The 21,920-nt window shown below is 45.7% G+C and overlaps 2 protein-coding genes across 4 annotated transcripts in view; both read left to right on the top strand.

Annotated features, from left to right (window-relative positions):
* LOC144731722 (uncharacterized) overlaps positions 1–10,786 on the top strand; it is a 69,725-nt gene extending 58,939 nt beyond the window's left edge. For all 3 annotated transcript variants that reach the window (XM_078612917.1, XM_078612916.1, XM_078612915.1), the window contains 5 exons: positions 512–1,785; positions 4,565–4,637; positions 5,260–5,372; positions 6,915–7,546; positions 8,911–10,786. In XM_078612917.1, coding sequence (XP_078469043.1) covers positions 512–1,785; positions 4,565–4,637; positions 5,260–5,372; positions 6,915–7,546; positions 8,911–9,172 — 2,354 coding nt within the window. In that variant the 3' untranslated portion in view covers positions 9,173–10,786. The remainder of the gene's footprint in view (positions 1–511; positions 1,786–4,564; positions 4,638–5,259; positions 5,373–6,914; positions 7,547–8,910) is intronic.
* On the top strand, positions 10,713–20,588 carry LOC144731723 (uncharacterized; the record flags this gene model as incomplete). The annotated part of the gene is made up of 3 exons (XM_078612918.1): positions 10,713–10,959; positions 15,460–15,698; positions 16,728–20,588. Coding segments are annotated over 3 exons (906 nt in total), but the record flags the coding sequence as incomplete, so codon positions are not given.
* Between the last annotated feature and the right edge of the window lie 1,332 nt (positions 20,589–21,920).

The following is a 21,920-nucleotide window of genomic DNA, read 5'->3' as shown; positions in this document are numbered from 1 at the left end:
TTGTCTCCAATTATAAAATTGTCTATCTATCAGTCCGCAATGCTTCACTGTGTTTCTCCAAGGCCGTACATTTGGACTCCGCTTTGAATGTTTTATTGGGAACAGTTATTGTTCATGTATTAAATTAATTTTGATGAAATTTGTATTTGTGTTTTAGCGTGCTCGTGAGAGGCCATACACTCTTCTTCTGCTTTGAATATCAAAATAATGGAATCAATTACTGTTGACATAGCTTCATGTTCAAGTTTCATCACTCTTTTTGCATAATTTGATAGGCTTAACAATTTTTTTTAGAACTGATTTTTGTGTTTAGTTTGTTGTCCTTCCCCCTCACCTCCGATTATCATAGTTGGCTACGTACGGTGCTGAATACATTTTACATAAATATACATTCAGCAACGTACAATTTAAATGTTGGTACGTGTGAAAAAAAAAACCAGGATTTGAAATTGAATTCAAGCAAATGACGAACAGCGACACTGCGTTTATCCTTGTTTTGTCACGCGTGCAGGAAGCGATGTCAGAGCGGGGCTGTCCAACTCGGACTCGGTCGTCAGCTTGAAACGGATGTTCGACGAGATGAGGAAGGGCTGCCAGCTGTCCGAGAGCCCCAACACGGCACCGCCGACTTTCCAAGCCGGCCCCCCGCCCTTCCTCCTCCTCTCCAGCCCCTCCGTAGAAAATGACGCAGCACCGCACGAGCTTTTCATAAGCGTTCCCAGCGCCGTCTGCCGAGAGTCGATCGCGGACGGCGTGGCAGAAATGCCGTCGCCCGAAGTATGTGTCGCTCTGGCAGAGGGGGGCGGCGGCGGCGGCGGCGGCGGCGGCGGCGCGTCGGTTGCGTGCGGCGCTCCGGACGCGTCCCTCCCTGTAGCTCCTCCGCCGGCAGAGCAGCAGCACGCACGGCAGCACTCGAGCGCCCACGTGCAGGTTCCCATGTCCCTGGCCATTACTGTTTTGGAAGCCCCTGTCGCTGCACTGAATGCGACGCCCCTCTTAGCCGTGAGCTCCTCTGGCTTCGAGCCATCCCCGTCGCTTGAGCACCAGCCGTGCGCGTTGATGTTGGCCGTAACCCCGGGCAGCGCCACGTTGCCGTGCGCACCCGTTCAGCCGCCCCAGTCCGGGCTGCCGGTAGCGGCCGACTCTCCCATGGTCTCCCCAGGGAGCATCTCGTACTCGGCTGTCGCGGGCGACGCGCAGACGCACGTCGCTCAAGCGAACTCCCAGACCGTGGAGTCGCAGCAAATCAATAGCGAAGTGTCCACATCCACATCTGAGCCGGACACCCCCAAGGTGCCCACCCAGGCTGGTAATATTAAGGACTTGGATGAGAAGCTGAGGACCCTGTTTCAGGACTCGTGCAGTTCTAGCTCGTCCGTGTCGTCTGCGACGTACGGCGATGGCCAGAAAGATCTCGCGGCCAGCGTCTCGGAAACTTGCGGTGCTGATCAAGGCGGCGCAGAATCGCCGAGCAAAACCACGGGCCTCCCCCTCCCCGCCGCCGCCACTTCTGCCGCCGCCGCTAATGCCGCCGCCGTTACGCCAGCCGGCACGCCATCCTGCCAGCAGAACGCGACCCCGTTCCCGCATGCCGCACTCGGAAGTGTTGCCTTCCCTCCCGCCCTAGCGTCGGCAGAGGAGTCTCTTCTGCCTGCGCTTCCCGACCAAGCTTGCAACCGGCCCCCAACCCCACCGGCCTCGTCCCTTCCCAGTGGTGACCCTGCTGGATTGCCTTTCCTTCCTGCCTGCCGTCCCCGAGCTCATTCCCTTTCTCCGTACGCACCTGTAAGTTGGAGTTGAGCCTAATTAGTCGATTCCCTTTTCTTGATTATGCAGCTGGGTGGGTGGCTTACTTTTACTACGTGCTAATCTTTGTGAGGGGGAGGCCCTTGTCCAATAGGATGCGGTAGCTTTGGAAGTAATGGAGACTTGAGTTTTAAGCATTTTTTTTAATACAGCAAATTCGATAAACAAAACATGTTATTGAATAGTGCTTCCCATTTGTAAACATGTTTTGTTACCAAATTATTTTGTTGGGTAGTACACATTAATTTTATTCGTGCAATTGATGCCCTCTGTTGAAATTTACTTAAAATTTCAAAGTGAGATTAACTCAATCGGTGATAGCAAAAGATCAATGTTACATTTTGTGCTTTATACATCGTAATTAGGTCTGTCTAAACTTATCTCTGTGGAGCTTTCTGTGTTTCAAGTACTAAAATAATTAACCTAATACTGAAATAATGAAAATATAATTCGATTTATTATATTGGGCAAACAATGTATAGCTTATTAACACGTAGGCTTTCGCGACCAATATTATTCATAATAGACGTTTTTGGGTTAGATCGCGTTATTTATAAATGTGTCCTAACCCTCCACCACTCGACACGGCCAATCAGTAAAAAAGTGTCACGTTGACAAAAGACAAATAGTTCACTACTTTAGCCCACCGGTGTGTTGAAGAGTGAATCCACAACATTTAAAAAATTGAGTACGACGTTTCGCTGGTAATTACATCCAGCATCATCGGGCAGTTTGCCAGAATTCTGGCTAAAGTAGTGGAGCATTGCCCGATAATGTTGGATGTAATTACCATCTAAACGTCGTACTCAAAGATTATAAATGTTGTGGATTCACTCTTCAACACACCGGTGGGCTAAAGTAGTGAACTATTTGTCTTTTGTGAACGTGACACTTTTTTACTGATTGGCCGTGTCGTGTGGTGCAGGGTTACGACACATTTATAAATAACGCGATCTAACCCAATAACGTTTATTAATGTATAGCTTGCACACACCTGCCATTTTAGTTCATTAAAATAATGCAAATATGCAATGAATGTTTATTTTTATGAAGCAGAAAAGAAATTCCACCAATATCAGAATCCGCTACGCTCTCTGTGCCTATTTTTGAGACGCGCAAAATGTAAAAAGCAACACAAATTATGACCATGCCAGTCTTGCGAGACTGAAGTGCAATTTTCTAAAAACATGGCACGTCCTTGCATCCCAAGGACGTTCTGTTGATGCTGTAAATAAATCGGGCAGCTGATGACGTTCACGCAGATGCTGCCTGCATTGCCCCAACAACACCAACACAATTATTGCAGCAGAGTGACACATTCTTGTATTTCGGCAGAAACCAGCTGAATAGAGCATTATGTGGGAATTTTTACTATGCATGTACATTTTTTAATTTATCTCTCTCTTCCCTGGTTGGCCGAGTCTTCTTTGTGGATGCTGCTGCTTGTTCTTTTTATAGCGTCCAGCCGATATGGCAGCGAAAGTGCTCTCTGTGACTGCACAATCGCACTGACAGGTTGGGCAGATTCAGAGGAGCTTGGCACAGCTGTGACGATGCCAAAGCATTATGCCAACCACACCAGTGCCTTATCTTGCGTGTGATTATTGTTGACAAGTCATGTGATCTCAGCTTGTTATTTGTTACGCTTTTTTTCCCCAGGACGAACTGCTAGCTTGAACCCCTTTGACTGTTATTTATTTTCGCAGTTCGGTAATAGGTGATTTATGTTATAAATGACAACATTGCAGCTAATACTTGACTGCTAAGATTTTCATAGCAGTGGGCAGGTTAACATTTATTTTTAAAATCATAAGCTATAAGACAAAGTTGGCTTTACAGTCAAGATATGTATCTGGTTTCATACTGTGTGTGTATGTATGTTAAACTTCTCTCGCACAATGCGTAATCAACCGTGTTAATCAGAGGTGCATGTGTATTAATATATTTAGTGATTAAAAACCTTATTTAGTTTTATCCACTGTTTAGCATAACAGCTTTGGGGCATATACTGTTAGCAAGCACCTATTAAGAACAGCGTGGCACCCAAGGGGCTATTGTGACCAGATCTACGCATTCCCATTGTTTGGGTTTTTCGGTAAAGCCACGTAGATAGAATAAATAATAAAAATATTAACTATCAATCGTCTTGCTTGTGTTGCGATGTAAACGTGACTTTACTAAAAGACCCAAAGAATATGAATTCCTGCAGTCACGAAAGCTTTAAGTCAAGATTTAAGCATTTCCCAGTTGCCTTTTATCTCTGTTGTTGATGCTGACACTGTACTCATTTTAGGCTCAGTTGACCCAGGCACGACACAAACTAGGTTGATATTCCACAAGATATGAGTGTTAGGCACAGCGCGGATTGAAAGTGCAACGCTTAAATCGTAGCACAATGCATTAACAACTCCGCCCTTGCTCACTTTACTTTAATATATGTGATGCACTATCTTCATGGATGTGGGCATATTAAGAGCCAGTGTTTCAGTGGTATGAAAAAATGCACTAAGCGCTGACACAGACTAATGGTGTTTTTTCCATTTCAGTATTAGATTTCACACACTGATTGATACTGAATTGTGCACCAATACGTTTACGTGTTAAGCTTGGTCTCGTGCACAGAGTTGAAAATATTTAAATGTGCTTGAAACAAATGGAAAGACATAATCAGTCATGTCTACTGTTTAAAAAAATATGCTTCATGCAATTTTTGTCTTGTTGATATCTGCCTTGAACGGTGCCTATTATTTATTTCCAGGCTGTCGGTGGTGAATCTGGAGGTATTGGTCTTGATGAATTTTCACAACGATTCAGTATTTCAGATAATGAAAGTAAGTGCATCTTTTCTTCCGTGTATATCAGGCTTTATTTTTATATGGATGTTTATGGGCGGTGGGAGTGTATGTTATTCGTAAGTTGGCTATACAAGGCAATGATTTTTCTTGCCAGAGAGAAACATTTGGTTTTCATATGTAATTGGAGTATAATACAGGGCTGGAATGTATGTGTTTAATATTGTTCCATGACCATTAAGAGATTACAGCTTATTGTGTGTTTATGATACATTATACAAAGTGGACTGCCGTATTGGAAGCTGCAGTTTGGGATTTTAGCACTTGCCCAGCGTGTGTAATATATTCCTTGCCGATGCCAGGTGTGCCTTAATATAGAACGGGCAAACATTTACTGCCAAGTGCAATTTGATTAACTCCAATGACCACACATCAGTTGGATACAAATTTGCCCAAGTGCACGCTAAGGAACTTTGCATGCCTGCACAGAGCTCCACACCGAGACGCACGGCAATGCCGCGAGTGTAATCTTGAGCGTGTGTTGGCATCGGCACACGGCCTCGTACGTCGCATGATGATTATTCCTTCGAACGCCCAGTCCGTGCGAGGCCCTTGGAAATCTGTGTTAAACGAACTGATTGTCTCGGGTTTTGTTGCACAGTGGCGGCGGTACGCGGGCAAGATTCCCAAGCGAGTGCCGGCGTGCAGTTGCGCCCGTCTGAAGCTCGCTTCGACGAGCGTCTCCAACCCGTCGTCAAACTTGGGCGGTTTCAGGTATTTTGTTTCCTCCTCTGCGTCAATGGCCTTTGGCCGTGTGGTGATGTCTCGCCCTTGATCTTTTCCCCCGGGGACACTCGCCGAGAAGCGACGTTCGTCCGCGTTCAGAGCATTCGGCTGCTATAAATGTCCACGTGATGGTAAGCCGCCACTTGGTTTAGCTATCGTTTGTGGCCAGGCCACTTCTGGAAAAGAGCTGTATTGCTCGGTGAATCTTCCCAGGTAAAGTAAAAAAAGTTGAGTGTAGTTTAGCATTGCTGTTAAGATACACGCAGTTCATTGACGTAAATGCTAGTTGGTCAGCATTTTGACCCCAGGATTTCCATTGGATATGTGTTTTTTTTTTTCAAGACACAGGCAAAGCACAAACACTTCTTACCTTCTAGATGTGGACCTTGGCTGTGTCACCCGAGCTGCCTGACATGAGTTGAAATGCTTCGTTCATGAGATGAAAAATGTAAATGTTATGCCTGGACCAAAAGCGAGTTTTCACACTTTAACCTGGTCTGCCCTCGGAAACAGTCTTCAAGTCACTCAGGTTAATACATGAATCACATTGAACGTCGATTGTATCTCTCACTGAAGTCTATTCAATTTTGGATTTATATAGTGCCCTTTCCAGGGAAATCAACGGTCTTCAATGGTATAAACTTAAGACTAATAATTGGTTATTTGCTTGGGATAGCAGAATCTAACCCAAACATAAGCAACGTGTGCTTTTGAATCACCGTGTATTCTTACACCATGTCCCCCTTTTCATAGGTAAAGTGAAAATTAAGCCTAGAGTTCGCAATTTTTGGCAGTTGTCTCATTGTGTATCATCATCGTCATCATTAACGGTTGAATTGACATCATTGGACAGACTGCACATATAATTGTAATAGCTATGCCAGAACTAAACTCGCAACCTCTTTAGTACCAGAAGAAATGGCCTGACATTAAGCTCGTCTTAATTTGATTGTCATCGTTATGCACCCATTAGTTGATCGATTAAATTATTAGATTTTTTCACCCATGAATCGTTTTATTTATTGCTTACAATCTGGCGAGATAGCTCTTGATTATTCCGTACGGTTTTGTTGAACCACACCGAGTGTTACCCTGGGACCCACAATTTCCCTGTGCGGACATTATCCATAACACCAGACATCGGAGCTGCATTTATTGAGTAGTAGCCGCACCCGACTGATGAGACTCAAGGCCAGTGGAAATAGGTTAAACTTTGCCCGGTATAACACGTTGCTGTCAAATATTCTTGCTGAAGAAGACCAGCGGTTAATGGACTCAAACATCGTATTTGGGCAATGAAAGCAATATGTTACGTGTTGAAATGTGTGTTTGATAAGTGTAGAAATCAACGACAGACAAAATTAACGTTCGCTTTTACATGGCCATTAAAACACATTTTGACCTCAGCGCTAATATGTTGGTTACATTTTGGCTTATTCACTTGCAGTAGGGCGTTTAGTTTAAATAGTACACGACATAGTTTCTTAGAGATTAACCAATTCACCTTCATTATAATTGGTACCACTGCAGGTGATTCCAGTGGCAGTGGAAACACCGCAGGAAGTGCAAACCGGCACCAAGGCGACTGCGGACCCCGGATCGGCGACAGTCGCTCCTTCCGTTGAAGAGATGGAAACGGGGCAAGTGCTGCGTAGACGCAGCGTGGACGAGCACACCGCCGCCGCTGACGGGAGCGGAAAGCTCGCTGCCGTTGGCGCGCAGATGGACGCGACCGCTGCCAAGGCCCCCGATTCCCACTCGGCAAACTCGGACCAACGAGCAAATCGTCGCGCAGGCTTCGAGAATTCGGCGCCTTCTCCCGTGCCCACGAACTCGACGGCGTGCCACGCCGAGGAGCAGGATGACGGCATCGCCGCGGTGCTAGCGGCGACGACGGCCAGCCAGACGCCCTCGAAGAAGGGGGTGGTTTCATTCCAGCCGATGGTCTCCGTCATTCCGGAGCAGAGTGCACCCGGAGACCAGGATGACAATGATGAGATGTACGCAAGCCTCGAGCCTCGCTCTGCAAGGATGGTGGAGCACCCTTACCATGAAGCCAGGGACTCGTCCGACGAACAGCGGTCGCCCTATTTAAGCAGCGACTTGGACTCGGATCCCGATGAGGGAGACCTAAAGAAGGAGCTGCAGAAACTCCGGGAGAGGTGAGACTGCGTCGATGGTCGACTTGTCTTTTGGCGTGGTTGTTGTCCCGCCAAGACCCCGAGCACAGACTGCGTGGTATCTTGCTCACCTGAAAAGCGGTGCTCACAAATGTGGTGGATGATTAATTTAAAAGTAAATACCCTCCAAACGTGAATGGTTTCATATTGCAGTGAAGTTTCCTGTTCATAACTGATGTCAATTGCGATGCTATTGTTTGTTGTTGTGCATTGGTTACATGAAGCACACCTTCAATAAAATAAAATTGGTACACACCTGCAATAATATTTGAAGCAATCACATTCCTGCGGAGGGAGCTGGTAGGAACGTTGGGTTGCTCGGTCAATGGCCAGGGTCAACGGTGGCGTGGTGTATTCCGCAAATATGGCCGACTGTGAGGGCAGGCACAAGCCGGCGTGAGTTTTATAAGGGCACCACGTGGTGACCAGCCCCTTCCCACCTAGCCCCTCCCCACCCAGCCCCACCACACCCTGTCCCACCCCACCCAGCCCCCACCCAGCCCCACCCTCCCCACCCAGCCCCTCCACCACCCTCCCCTCCCCACCCAGCCCCTCCCTGCACGACGGACACAATCCCCTGTGGGCTGGTGTAACCAGGAGGTTCCTACCAGTATTATATTGTAGTGCAGAGTTCAAACTGTTGGGCCTGCGCAAGATCAGTAATCAATGCCTTGATGAACAATCAAACTATTATACTCTTTGGGTCTTTCGGTAAAATCACGTCTATTATTTTTCTATCTCCATGACTTTACCGAAAGACCCATAGAGTATGAATTCCTGCAGTCACGAAAGCTTTAAGTCAAAATCAAACTATTGCTCTGCTCAAACAATGGGGTTGTGCTCATCTTTATTGACTGCTGTTGACCAGTGGTGGAATTTGCACACGTCTATGGCAGGGGAAAGTTTGTGCGGAATAACCTTTATTTTGCATGAACTTTTTCTCATCTTTTTGATCCAAACCGTCATTGGTAACCGGATCGAAGGAACTGAGTTAACGTTCGTGCTCGCGCTTCCTTGTGGGCCCGCTGAACTCTCGGCAGCACACTCCCCGCAACAGACGGCCGGACAAAACAACTCCGTCGCTTTGTAACCGAGCTCCGTCGTTTACGAAGAGCTTCCATCGGCCGAGTCATCGAGGGAGACACCCTTTGGGGGGGTGGTGTCCGCGCTCTGGAGTTGCCATTGCTCTGGCAATGGTTCCTCTGGCCGAAATCCCCAAATCCTGGCATTGTCCGTCGGCGCCGCAAAGTCCCCCGCGTTCGCGTGTTGCCAAACGTCCGCGCCGGCGTCAAGCCCCCCCCCCCATCCCCCCCACCCCCCCTGCTTCTTTTCCATTCAACCCCCAGGCACCTGAAGGAGCTGTCGGAGCTCCAGACGCAGCAGAGGAGGGAAATGGAGGAGCTTTACGAGCACCTCGGGCGACTCCCGCCCACCCCCGCGGGACTGCCGCAGCTGGTGCCACCTTCCGGCCGGCGGTGGCGCAACGGCAAGGGCGCGCGGACGGCCAGGGCCGGAAAATTGCCACCAGGAGGAGGCGGCGGAGGAGGAGGAGTAGGCAGAGGCGAGCAGGCGCAAGCCACCGCGCCGTCGCCTGCCAGTGGCGAGTGACACCCCCCCCCCCCCCCCCCAGCCATTCCCATGCGCCTCTTCTTTCTGTTCCCCCTCCGTGTTAGTAGCCGTGAATAATTAACAATGTCCGGCTGAGTGTGGAAGTGCTTTGTCCATTGTAAGCGATAAATTGGAAAGATTTAGCTTCGCACGTAATTAAATATAGACGTTAATGCATTCTGAGTAATTAGGAAAGGCATCCATTACCGAGCCAGAATGATTTATAAGTCGGAGAGTGGGAGGATAATTTTTTTTGTTAAATATACGTGCAAGGTTTTTATAAAGTGACCCTCTCGTTATTTGTTCCTTAAAAAAAAATTGGGATAGTGCCGAAATGGAAAAAAAGGCAACAATCCAGAACACAAGCAACAGATGTTGATGTCTAGCAATTCATAGGAGTGGGTAGATTGACGGCGTTTAATGAGCTTTCAAAATGATGTCCCATTGATGTTAGCAGTAGGCGTCCAGAAAAACAAACTGTCGCTTTGCATGGGAAATTGTGGAAACGGTGTGTTTATTTGAGCCTTTCTTACACGGCTTCCCTTGGGAAAGAAACCGAGTTTTCCCGTGCAGAAGCCAAGCTTCCTTTACAAAAACAAACATATTTTCTCTCATTAGTTGTGACGTGCTCTAATCAGCTGTTTCTGTAATTTTAACTTTCACTCGTTTGTTTTGTACTCACTGTACGAATCAACGTGGATACATGCTTAAAAGGGTGGTCACGTTTTGTGCGTGTTTTTGAGAATCAATGCCGAGTGGTTCAATGGGACGTTATGTTCATTGCAGTGCTTGCAACCATAGAATACGGGAATATAATGATTTGGTAATTTAAATATAGTAGGCCCCGTGTCTTCTCCTCAAATTGTGTCGATCACAGGAGGACTTAGCCTGGCAGATGGGTGAGGCGAGCATCCTACATTGGTGTGTGTGTGTAATAGAAATATCTAATAATAAGTGTTTGCGTTTGGAAGGAATCGCTTTACTTCACCACGCTGGTCAGTCTGGGTCCGGGAAGGGTGAGCAGCATAGACATGGCAACAAATGTCTTGCACAATATTGGGGCTTCGCTGCACCATCTGCTGCTCACAGTTTATACCCACAGCCTATGACGGCCGTTATGCATGCCATCTTAGCACTATCCAAGCTCGAAAAAACCTGCTTAGCTTCCGAGGTGTGACGAGAACCGGACGCATTCCGGGTGATTTTGACCGTAGGCAGTCTACGCACAACAGTGCTTGGGGAGGAAAGTAAAAAAACCCTCCAGTGTGCGACTGCGGTCATCCAGAATAGACAGTACAACGTGTAAACGACGCATTGCCCCGATCCGCAAATGCGAAGGAGACATCGAAGCGATGACACACTCCGCACCTCCTGACCCAGTCATCTGACTCAACCACCTGAATGTGAAATTGTAGTTGTAGCTCTGCATCTGCATCGGCCGTACGACAGGAAGAAGAAGAAGCACGCGGTGGTGTCTGGCGGATTGGGGGGGTGATGGGGTCTGTCGCTTCGATCGACGACGGACGACGACTGACAATCGTTTGCGACCGCAGGCGCGACCGGGCCCTCCTCGGCGTGCGGCACGGCGGGCACTTGGCTGGTGGACGCCGTCACCAGCCCGCTGGCGGTGGCACGGCCGGAGCTGAGCACGTGCCCCGCGGGGGTGCAGACCAAGCAGCCCAAGGCGCTGAGGCCCGCAGCGGCCGCTGCTGCCCCCGAGCAGGAGTGCGTGCAGAACGCCGTGCTCGGTGACGCATCGTTTTCGGGTCACGGTGGCAGCAGCCAAGGTAGGGAACCGCTGATCCTAAGGCACCAAGTAGCCTTCTTTTATTTGCTCGCGATGTTTTATGCGTTTTTGTATTGCTTTTGTGTTTTTTAAACGGCCGGTGGGGGTGGGGGGGCAGTGGTTTTGGCCAAAAGGAGAAGGTGACATGTTTTTAATTAAATCTGCTACGTTTGGGTTAAGTCCATCTTGTTTTGGACATGGCGTTGGACTTTTTCCATTGTTTCTGTGGGGACGATTGTTACGACTGTGTGTTTAACTTGAAAAGTTGCTTGATTTGCTGAACAAGTGCGCTTCGATGTTAAATCGCAATTTCTTCAAAGCACTTTATGTAGAACGGTTGTTTTACGTGAAAATAATGCTGACAACTTTGCGTTTACGGTATGGTGGTCTCATAATTGAGTAAAGAAAAAGTAAAAATGTTCTACTTTTGTAGTATTTGAACACCAGGGTTCGTTGTATCGCCTTTTTATTACTAATGTTATGAATCAATGTTGCGACACTTGTACCAAACACTGAATACTGCCTCGTTTTTGCACTGTAATAACCGTTCGAGTAATAAAAGATACATAAAATAGCTCTCAAGCCTGTGAAAGTATAGTTTACAAAAAAAGGAACAAAGTGTCTCGGATGGTCGGGACATGCACTCGCTCGCCACGCCGGGGGAGTCGCATGAGTCACGCCGTTCTTTCCGACGTCCGCACCTTTTGTGCACAGTTCCGCTGATTGAATATTTATCATTTGTTCTTAAGAGTCACATTACCTCTCTCTTGGCTGCACCCGACACCAGGGCGCTACGCGAGCAACGTCGGCCTGGCTCATGAGTGCCGCTGTCGCGACGTCCAGTGGTACTCTGACGCAGTGAGGCATTGGCGTTCCTTCCCCGGTGACGAAACCGCGTTCGCTGTCGCTTCGGCGTGCTGTCGTTTGGAGCGTGTACCGTTTGTCATTAACAACTTGACCTGTGAGAGTGTCTTCCTTCGTTTCCTTCCCCCCTCTTTTGTCTTACCTTCACCTGTAGGTTGGACACTTTTCCGCAAACCCTCCGAGAAAGTCGCCAATAAATCTAGTAGCAAACCTCGTACCAGATTCATCAGTGGATCCATGTCCTGGTCTATCTGTAATTGTTCTTCGTCTTAAACTCTAAACGTGCAGCTGTTGGCAGCTCTCCCCGATTGTACACAGGGTGGCGCTGCTGTGCCCGTCTGCACTTGAAGCCCTATAATAGTATTGGGCTCACATTCCATTGTTTCCACATCAACAGCCAAAACTTTTGGCTTCGGTTTAAAATAGTTGGACCACCCTTCACCGCAATGTTTCAGTCTTCACTCTGGTGATTCAATTTCCAGTAGTGAACAGGAATTGGCCGCTTTTAATTGTAACGTGGTTGGTCTAAACCGAAACGCATGCGCACGGAATTGATGTATCTTGACAGTTCAGCGTACAGTCATGGAGGCATGCGTAAACGAGGTATTTTGTGTAATGTCTACAGGCCGATTGATTCCTCACTTGACGGGTTCCCCTTGTGCGCGCACATGCATTCTTTGCACGTGAACTCGAATCCATTAGCGCTCCACCCACAAATCGCGTAAACAATCACCTTGACTGTTGCCAGTCCCAAGTCGAGATGACCTCCCCAAGTCCCCCACCCTTGTCGTTACCAGATGAGATGATCACGTGTGACCTCACTCGACGGAAATGTTTTCGTTGCACCGGGAACATTCACGCTTGGGTTCTTGGCAGCTGCGCGGACAATCCTCCGATTGCAGGCCCCCATTGACTAACTCTTATACTAGCGTAGTGCATTATGCCTCCATGCTGTGCTGAATTGCATTCACTCTTTGAGAAAGTTTGCAGATCTGGGAGGGCTGTCGGATTTGCTTGGCTCGCATTAATTTTCGTTTTTATTTCCCCCCCCCCCCACTCGCAATTCCCTCAAAAGAAGTGTTTATTTAAAATGTCTGTGAAAGAAATGTACATTTTAATTTCGTAAAGTGAATTTGTGTATGTTGTTAATGCCTAATTGTATTGAGGAGGGGGGAAATAAGTAATTCGTCCATTTGGTTTATTGTCTATTAAGATATAACATTTTTTTTTATCCGAAAGCCGCATGCAAAAGTATTCTTATTTGCATTCGCGTTCACTGCTTAAACAAATAAATAAACGTTTATTAAATATCGTGTTCCCGTTTGGTATTTATAAGTACAATAGTCGGCGCAGTATTACGTTATTGTACGGCATCGCTGTTAACCACACAGCACATAGACCTGTTTCCGGGGTCGGTCTGCTTTACGTACAGTGTCCGTGCAATTGCAACTTTTATCGCAATTGAAACTTTTATCCCAATTGGGGTTTTTTTTATTTTAAAATCACCGAGTAGTCATGCGTGCAGGGCAAGATCTACCCAGCGGTTTTTGCCTAACACTTGTGGTTTCTTTCCTTTGCTTTGCAGGGAACTCCCTAAGACGGTTTTGTCTAGGAAAAGATCGCAGTAGTAACTATCGGTCTTTTTCTCGTTCCTCCTCTATAGCTGCATGTGCCATTGTGCCTGTGTTTGTGTACGTGTGAGCTCCCTTTGTTATATTTTTTTTCACAGGGATCACACTGGGCTCCAAAAATGTGAAGGGAAATAAGAAAATGAAGCATTTTGTGATGGGAAGGGGTGGATCAAGTTATTTTATCCGAATTATATATAGAGAGATAAATAATTGCACCACATTTAAATGGTCCTATCGAAAGACCCAAAGAATATGGTCTCACCTCTCGAAGCAGGACTAATTGGGCGGAGAGCATTTCCCAATAATGGGGACGCTTTGTATCCTACAAATAATTAAGGTTATTTTCTGCACCTCCGATGAGCACGGTTGGCTACGTACGGTGCGAAAGAGGTTCTACATACATACAAGATTTTTAAAATACCATATTGTAATCAAATGTATATGTAATGAACACCTGAGATGTTTAGCAAATAACAAAGCTTGAGGCTTTAATTCACAATAAAGCTAATATTGTGTCATTTAATCAGTCACCATGAAGCACAGGTGGAAGGCCGCGAGGCTCTTTGGATGTGCAAGGCCGAATACATTTTTGTTTGCATTTTGACCACAAGTAATTGTGGTTAATGCACACATGATTCCTTGTAAAAAGGTTTCAGTTTTGTTGCCAGAAAAGAGGGGAAAACCCCTATTATTATATCTTGGTACTGGCAAAGGAGGTCTAAAGATGAAACTTGAAGATGTGATTTTGAGCACTTGGCTTTTAATGGGTTTTGCATGATTCCATTAAACAGATATATACGATACGCTTACAGCTTTATAATTGCTAGTGAACATATGCACACTTTCTTTTGATACCCACAGCTTAATTAGCGTGTGAAGATTGTTCCTGTGGAGAAGCTTTATTTTTTTCTGTTTATTTTGGGTAACCTGGCTCACCCCAAATTCTGGCTAAATTGAGTCCGGCTTTGAGAGGTTTTATTAAGAACATTATTTGTTTTTCAGCTGTGCATCCTGTTGGATGTGTTAACAAATTCCATTGTCGTGCAATGGTTTTGTTCCAATCGCAGGAATCATTTTTGATCATCAAATAATTTATTCACGATGTACAATTTATTGCTGCCAAAAATACAGCAACGCCTTATTGTCATCCCTGATCATTGTTTAATGTGTTTTCGTTGGTGGGTATCTTAGCATGTCGATGTTTCTCTGTTTGAGTCCGTCTGTTATGGTTCCTTGGACATTTATTTTGTCACCGTTTGTGCAGGTTTTATTGCTTTCGGTGGAAGCGCGTGGCTCTGTTCTTGATTTTTTTGCTTGGCATCATTTGACGGACATCAGAATGCAACCCTTGTGCTCATGTTATGGTGGCAAGTATTGATCATCTGAAAGTTTTCTTCCCGTATATATGTGGCGTGATACTACACCGAATACAGTGAGGCCTGTAGTCGACTTTAATTTTTAGTGTATTAATATTTTGTACACTGCAGCAGACCTTGAATAATAAATAAGCTTATAATGAAACCAACGATTGTAAATTTGCTGTATAAAATGTGCATGGATGTGTAGTAATGGTTTTCTTTTAGTTTTTTTTATCCTAGGTATTTGACATGAATACTAAAATTGCATAACGCCAGTCGACTTGAACAGAAACTGGGATCTAGCAGATGGAAGGAAGTGATGGCGATGTGTGGTAGAGTAGCCCTATCGGCCGAGGTCACCTCTTCAATTTGACTTGGAACACCCTAAAACTTATCTGAGCTCACTAAGATATTCAATGACACATTGAACTTTAATTGGAAAACATGTGGAGTAACATTTGCATAAAAATCCCTGTACAAGTGGATGTTGAGAGACAAATTACTTTAACATTCAGTCAAAGGCCTCATTGTATTTCGTTGTGCACAGTCCATCTCCATGCAATACAATAAAATATAACCTACTCAAATTAGTTTTTCCCTCTCCTCTTTTTCTGCATCTCTTTGCTGCGGACTTTAATCATCGCAAAGGGCCAAGGAGTTTCAGCGCCAACCAGCACGGCGGGCAAGCACAGGCTGCAGCGGCGGCGGCAGCGGCAGCAGCAGCAGCCCCGGGAAACAAGAAGGGCACCTTCACCGATGACCTGCACAAGCTCGTTGACGACTGGGCTAAGGACGCCACCAGCAGCACCAACAGCAGCATCAAGACAAAGCACGCGCAGAGTCGGCAGGATACGGCGGGCGGGCGGCCAAAGCCTTGCCAGTCAGAGGTAAAGCTCCGTCAAAAGAGAGGGGTTTATATATACAGGGTGCTTCGCAACAATGTTAACGCTTCTGAGAATATGCAACAATAAGGAATGGGCCCTCTGGGCTCTGGTGACCACCTGCAGAATATTCCAGGCATGTGTTGACAATGATGGCGAATAAGTGGAGACTCTGACTTTTTGAAGCTATTAACATTACATTTGTTATCATGTTACAGTGTATTTATTATCCATTCTTTTTCCATTCAAAACGATAGTCCCATATAAGTGTTAGAAAAAAAAAGCACCCTATATTTAGTTGCATCCGTTCCACAGCTCTATTGGGATTGTGTTATTGCCGTGGCGTCACACAGTGGGAAATCTCGCAGAGCGGCGTGTCGCCTCTGGTTAGCGCGCGGCTGGCTACGTACGGTGCGAACGAAGTGCAACATACACAATAGTACACTGCAGTCAATGAATTATTATACACGATTGCACAATGATGATGATGACGGACGCTTGTGTTGTGCCCGAAACGTCGTGATTTATTTTATTTTCTACCTACGTGACTTTACCGAAAGAACCAAAGAGTATGGATTCCTGCAGTCACGAAAGCTTCAAATCAAGATTGATTGCACAAGTTGTATTTCCTTGAATGGCATGCAAATCCATGGGACCAAGCGAGTCACTTGTTACCTGTCGCTGTGCAGTTTCCCCATCCTGCTATGGTGCAATGGTTATGAGCACCTTGGACATGCAATCCAGAGGTCGCCGGTTCGAAGCCGGTTAAGAGAATAGGGCAAGTTTCTGAAAACCCCCCTTGCCTCTGTCGACCCGGACATATCAATTGGTCTCCACGGTCAGGTGAGTAAACCCATAAAATGCGGGTAACCCCATTTTTTTCCACGATATCTGGCCAGTGTGGAAGAGAAGGCCGAATACCCTGTAGAGGAGCTCTGTAGAGCTCCGTCAGACAGGTTATTCTGCCAGTCGCGACGTCGGCCATGAAATTGCAATGCTACACTTTCACTTAAAAATGTATTATTCCTGTTGCAGACTTCTCCCGTCGTGGTGATGCCTCCGGTCATGCGCAAACTCTCAGCGCCGGCACAGCTGGGCCTGCAGGTTGGGGTGGTGGCGTCCGCTTCTCCGCACTCCCCTCCCTTGGCCACCACGGCTTGTGGCCTCGGCGGCCGCGGCGGCAGCTGCCCCGGGTCACGGCCGCCCGCGACCCCCTACTCGTCGGCTACGCCCATGGCCCCACTTCTCTGCGTGCAGTACGGTGCGCCGCCCGGCACCTACGGCGGAGCGGTCGGCATGGGCTGGGCCTCGTGTGCACTGCCGGGCGGCCAGCAAGCGTCGGCTGCGCCCTCGCAGGGGGTGGCGCAGTACCAGCCGATGGGGAACGGAGGGGTTCAGTCGTTCCCCGTGTACGTGGCTGCCCCCAATTCAAGCCCAAACATGCGGACCACATGAGCGAGCAAGAAAGAGGAGAGCTATTCCCCCGCGGCTATTCCCCCGGGTTGAAGTTTATTTATTACGTGAAGTTTTTGTATGATTATGTTATCACGAGTAGCGGGACCGGTGTATTTATTTACGCCGCAATTTGTGCGTTCCTAATGCGAGCTTGTGGCAGCGTTGTTGTGTGTTGTGCGAGCGCGCCTTAGTTGCCCTGTGCAAGAAAATGGCTGAACAAAAAAAAAGAGCAATATGTTAGACGAACTAACGGTGGAGAGTTGCGCCCGATCGATAGTTGGTGTTTTTTGTTTTGTTCTAACCGCACGTGTGCAAATCAAAACACTTTCACATTGTTAGAGGATGCATGAGACAGCATTGTAAACATCTATATTTGTTTCTTTGAAGGGCCCCTTGTAACTGTTTATTTTACGTAATTATCCTTTTAATTTCTCAAAACAAAAGCAACATGTTTTCAGCGTTGCAAGCATCCAGGTGCACAATTGCGATGAAATGTAAATTACGTGTAAACAAAGGACAAACGTTGAAATGCTTCCTAGGTCAACCCAAAACCCCGTAATTTTGGAAGAGAGTGCCTTGTGTTTTGCTTTGAAGCCATTGGGAACGATAGGTGGCAGGTGTAAATGGTGTAGGTAAGAAGCCAAGACCTCAGACTGTGAAAATGCTCAATGTTACCGTTTGCTCGGAAAAAAAAATACGAAAGAACAAAGAGGTAAAAACAAAGCCTATTGTGTGGCCAATCACTTTGGAACAATCCTACAACCTTGATTTTGGGCATTATTTTGGCACTATGAAGATTGCGCTCAGACTAAATATAAAAACAAGTCCTTGCAATGTGGTGCCTTGCGGATGCATGACTGAAAGCTGTACATGGCATTTGTGTAAGAAGAAGAACAAAAAAGCGTGTACGTGCGGAAACATTGTTCGTCGTCTCCCCATTGGGAAAAAATGCGCACGCGTTTTGGTGGTGGCATTGTTGTTCGCTGTAAGACAAACAGCTTTGAGTGTAGGGGCAAGGCATTATTTTTTTACTGCAACCTCACTGAAAGACGAGCGATAAATAATTGAAAAAATTATCACACATGATTCCCATTTTGATGGCAGCAACTTGAATTTTAAGAATTTTTCAGCCCCGCGTACGAATTGGCGAACGTTATCCGATGTTGAAATTGTAGGTGAGTTTTAGTGGGTCGGGGGGGGGGGTTTCCCTCCTCCCACCCCGTCGCGGTTGACTAAAATGCCTACTCGTGTGTGTTGTGATTTGTCTTTTAGCCACAGTGTCATATGGGCTTAAAGTAAAGTTGCACTGTGTTAAGGTGAAATGTGTAAAAAAAATACCACCGAAAACTAAAATAAGATACTTGAAGAAAAAAACACATTTGTTTACCCCGCTCACAAAAATGTAACTGATGTAGCTACCTTTTAAAAAGTACGAGGCTTTGCTGTACTGTACGTCACAACTTTATATCAGTGTTACGAAGAAACTGTGAATAGTGGTTCTCTTCCCTTGAAACATTTGCACATTTTCTTTTCCCTTGCAGGAAATGGTAGAACCATTGACCTACAATCCTGCAAATGGATTGTTTTACTCTTTAACGTTTCTTTAGGCCTCCTATTTATATATATGCTTACATTGCAACCTTATTTTTTCCCACTATTTGAAATGTCATCTTTAACGTAGAGCAGAGCTGACACTGATATGACCACTTCTTAATGCTGAGACCACTTAATGCACAAACTTTAGTGTCGTCACTGTTCTCTTGGTCCTATGGAACTCATCTCTGAAACTTTGCACTGCCTGAAAATTTTTGCATTCTTAAAACCCCTTAGAATTACTGTCCAAAAATGTGTATCTCCAGAATAACAATACGTTTTCAAAGTTATTATTCTATCATGTTGTGTCTGTAAACACATCATATGCAATTCCTCCACAAAAGCCTAAGATTAATATTGATGGAAGCTGTGTTTTGCAAATAATTATCATAATTCAGTCCGTGAACGCCACTGTATGCAATATTTAACTTTAAATATTTACTAAAAGGGGGGGGGGGTGCTGTGGCTGTGGTTAATGCACTGCACTACAAGCCTCAGTCACCAGAGTTTGATTCCTGGGCATGGCTAGCATCAGTGGCGAATGGTAAAATAGCCAGTTCTTGGACCAGGTTCCCTAACCTGCAATGAGCAGCATGGTGAAGAATTGTCCAAACAACTCCCATGACCAACACAGCATGGGCATGATCTTCAGCCGTGTATTTGAGATGAGGTTGTAAATGATTAATCTCTGCTGAAAACACTCTTTTACAACAACACAAAATTACCTATTCAACTCAAGTGTTTAAAAATGGCCATGAAATATTGGCTTGTGCATCATAGTCGAGTTATTAGGGCGACAAGAACACCTGTAGGGTCACGCAAGAATGCATTTGCTTTCACCGTGGTGGATGTGAAATGATAGGTTAACGGAGATGTGTTTTAGCTGTACGTTGCCCCTGTAGAGATGTGAACCACTTGTTTGTATGTATGTTGAATTGCTTTGGCATCGTACGTAGCCAATTGTGCTCATAGGAGGTGCGGGGGAAGGATGACAAGCTAAACTGCGTCGAACGTTGAGTAGAAGACGTGGGACTTGTATGCCTGTATGTATATGTTTAACAACATGCCGATAATAATAGCTTCTTGTGTAGTCTTGGCAAGAACAAGCAAATCAAGTCGGTCTTCTAGATTTGGAGTAGTTAATTTATGTACGTATGAAAGACGAAAAATCCTGGCTTTTGTGCCATTGTAAAGGGACTGGCAATTTAACTTAAAGGCATAAGCTTGCACTAGCAATGTGTGAAATTGTCAAGTTTACGTCCTTTGGCTTCTGCATGCCTGTATAAGCTGTGGCCATTTTATTAGACAATTTTCTACACCATCCAAGCTGTATTTACCAGCAATACCTGTATGTCACACCCTGTATGCAAGTGGTGTTTTCCCCCAATTTTTGTGTAAAACGGAATTCTGTCTTAGAGCACCTAAATGCACATTTTGCAAATCAAAGTTTTTGTGTTCCATTTAAGGCATATATTCTAATATGCTTGTGTAGCTAAATTTTGACTTAAAACTTTCGTGACTGCAAGGAATTCATCTTATTTGGTTATTTGGGTAAAGTCACGTAGATACGTAGATACGTGACTTTACCGAAAGAACCAAATAATACTTGCGTAGCTACTAAAGTACTTTTATTGTTTACATGTTTCTCTGTTACCAACATTGCTGATACCTTTAATACAACGTATGTTGCTTTCTCTCACCACCTTCGGTTGACCAATGACAAAGTTTGAAATTCTGTACTTTAGCTTTGTCCCGATGTGGAATACCCCCCCACCCCCCATTTGAACCTTTGTGGTTTTCAGAAATTGTCATTCGATAACAATTGTCGAAATAAATGACCGAATTGCACCTGTGATCGTATTTTTTTTACTGTGCAATTTTCTGTAACTGTTTATCTCACTCGCACGGGAGACTGAAACGATGCATCAGTCCATTAATTTCCATACACGAGTGTGTGGACTGTCATCGCATACATCTTTGAAAATAGTTTTTTTTTTCTCAGCTGCATTTAGAAAATTAATTGGAAACAACCAATGGAACCTCATTTGCAAGTAACAAAATATGATAATAGTTTGTTTTACCCTTTTATCTGCCAACAAAACTGACACCTTTTTTCAGTCAGTTTTGATGCCAGATAAAAAGGTAAAAAAACAATTATCATAATTGGAAACAACTTCAATTGATGATTCGTGTGTGCAGGCATTGGTATAAGCCACTCAATGCTCTGATCTCTGAGCCTGCCAAACCACCACTTCTATTCCTGCATTATAAATTTCCACCACCTCCTAGGTTTCTTCCTTAAACAATCGACTTTAATATATCGATGCCCATATTAAGAGGCCAGGGCTTCAAACATTGTTGAGACATTACTTTTTCATTCTGTTGCGTCAATTGCATGGTGACCTCTGACCCAACGAACGAAGCCAAAAAAACTTGGTGAGCACATGTTTGTGCAAATTGGCAAGAAGCACAAGTGATGCTTGGCCGAGTCCCGTGAAGGCGAGTGCAGCTTTAAATAATTTACTTGCACGGTGCAGCGGCGATGTTCCAAGTTCCGTGACACTGAAGGTGTTTCTTTAGCCTTCACGATAAGCGCTTGAAGAACGTCTTGACTTGAGGAGGTCAGAATCTCCATGGAGATCATTTGCTCATGGAAAAGAAGCGAGGCACGTTCCCCGACGGGCACGCGCGTAAATTGGTCGAAGCTGCGAGGCCCTTCCTGAATGGAGCAGTGTTGTTGGTGGTGGGGTTTTTTTTATGAGTCCCACAACACTTCATGACTATCGGTGGCCAAAGATGCAGTGAATCAAAGTCAAAGGAAACTTGTGTTTCAAGCGAGTTCAACCACTGGAACTGCTTGACAAAGTAAACCTAATAAGTTAACATTTAGAGTACACGCTGTCCTGTGTGTCGGCAAGTACATGTGTAGTGCGGTGACTTCGAAGACGATATTTGTAGTGGCACCTTTTATTAACACAAATGATCTTACGTGCACACCACACTACTCGCTAGCCTATGACACAACACTAGCCGTCTAGCATGGGCAGCGCTAAATGAGACACTTAGGCTATCTAGCAGCTCAATGTCGAGCGAAGATGGCAGCGACGATGGCGAGACGGCAGCAACGACGAGACGATCCAATCCCAACACGCCAGCCTCGAGCTCCTGATCTCGACCCCT

The sequence above is a fragment of the Lampetra planeri genome, chromosome 40 (assembly GCF_965212315.1).
Source record: "Lampetra planeri chromosome 40, kcLamPlan1.2.h2, whole genome shotgun sequence".
Taxonomy (NCBI): domain Eukaryota; kingdom Metazoa; phylum Chordata; class Hyperoartia; order Petromyzontiformes; family Petromyzontidae; genus Lampetra; species Lampetra planeri.
Note: the sequence above shows the minus strand (reverse complement) of the source record. Positions and strands in the feature narration are given on the sequence as shown.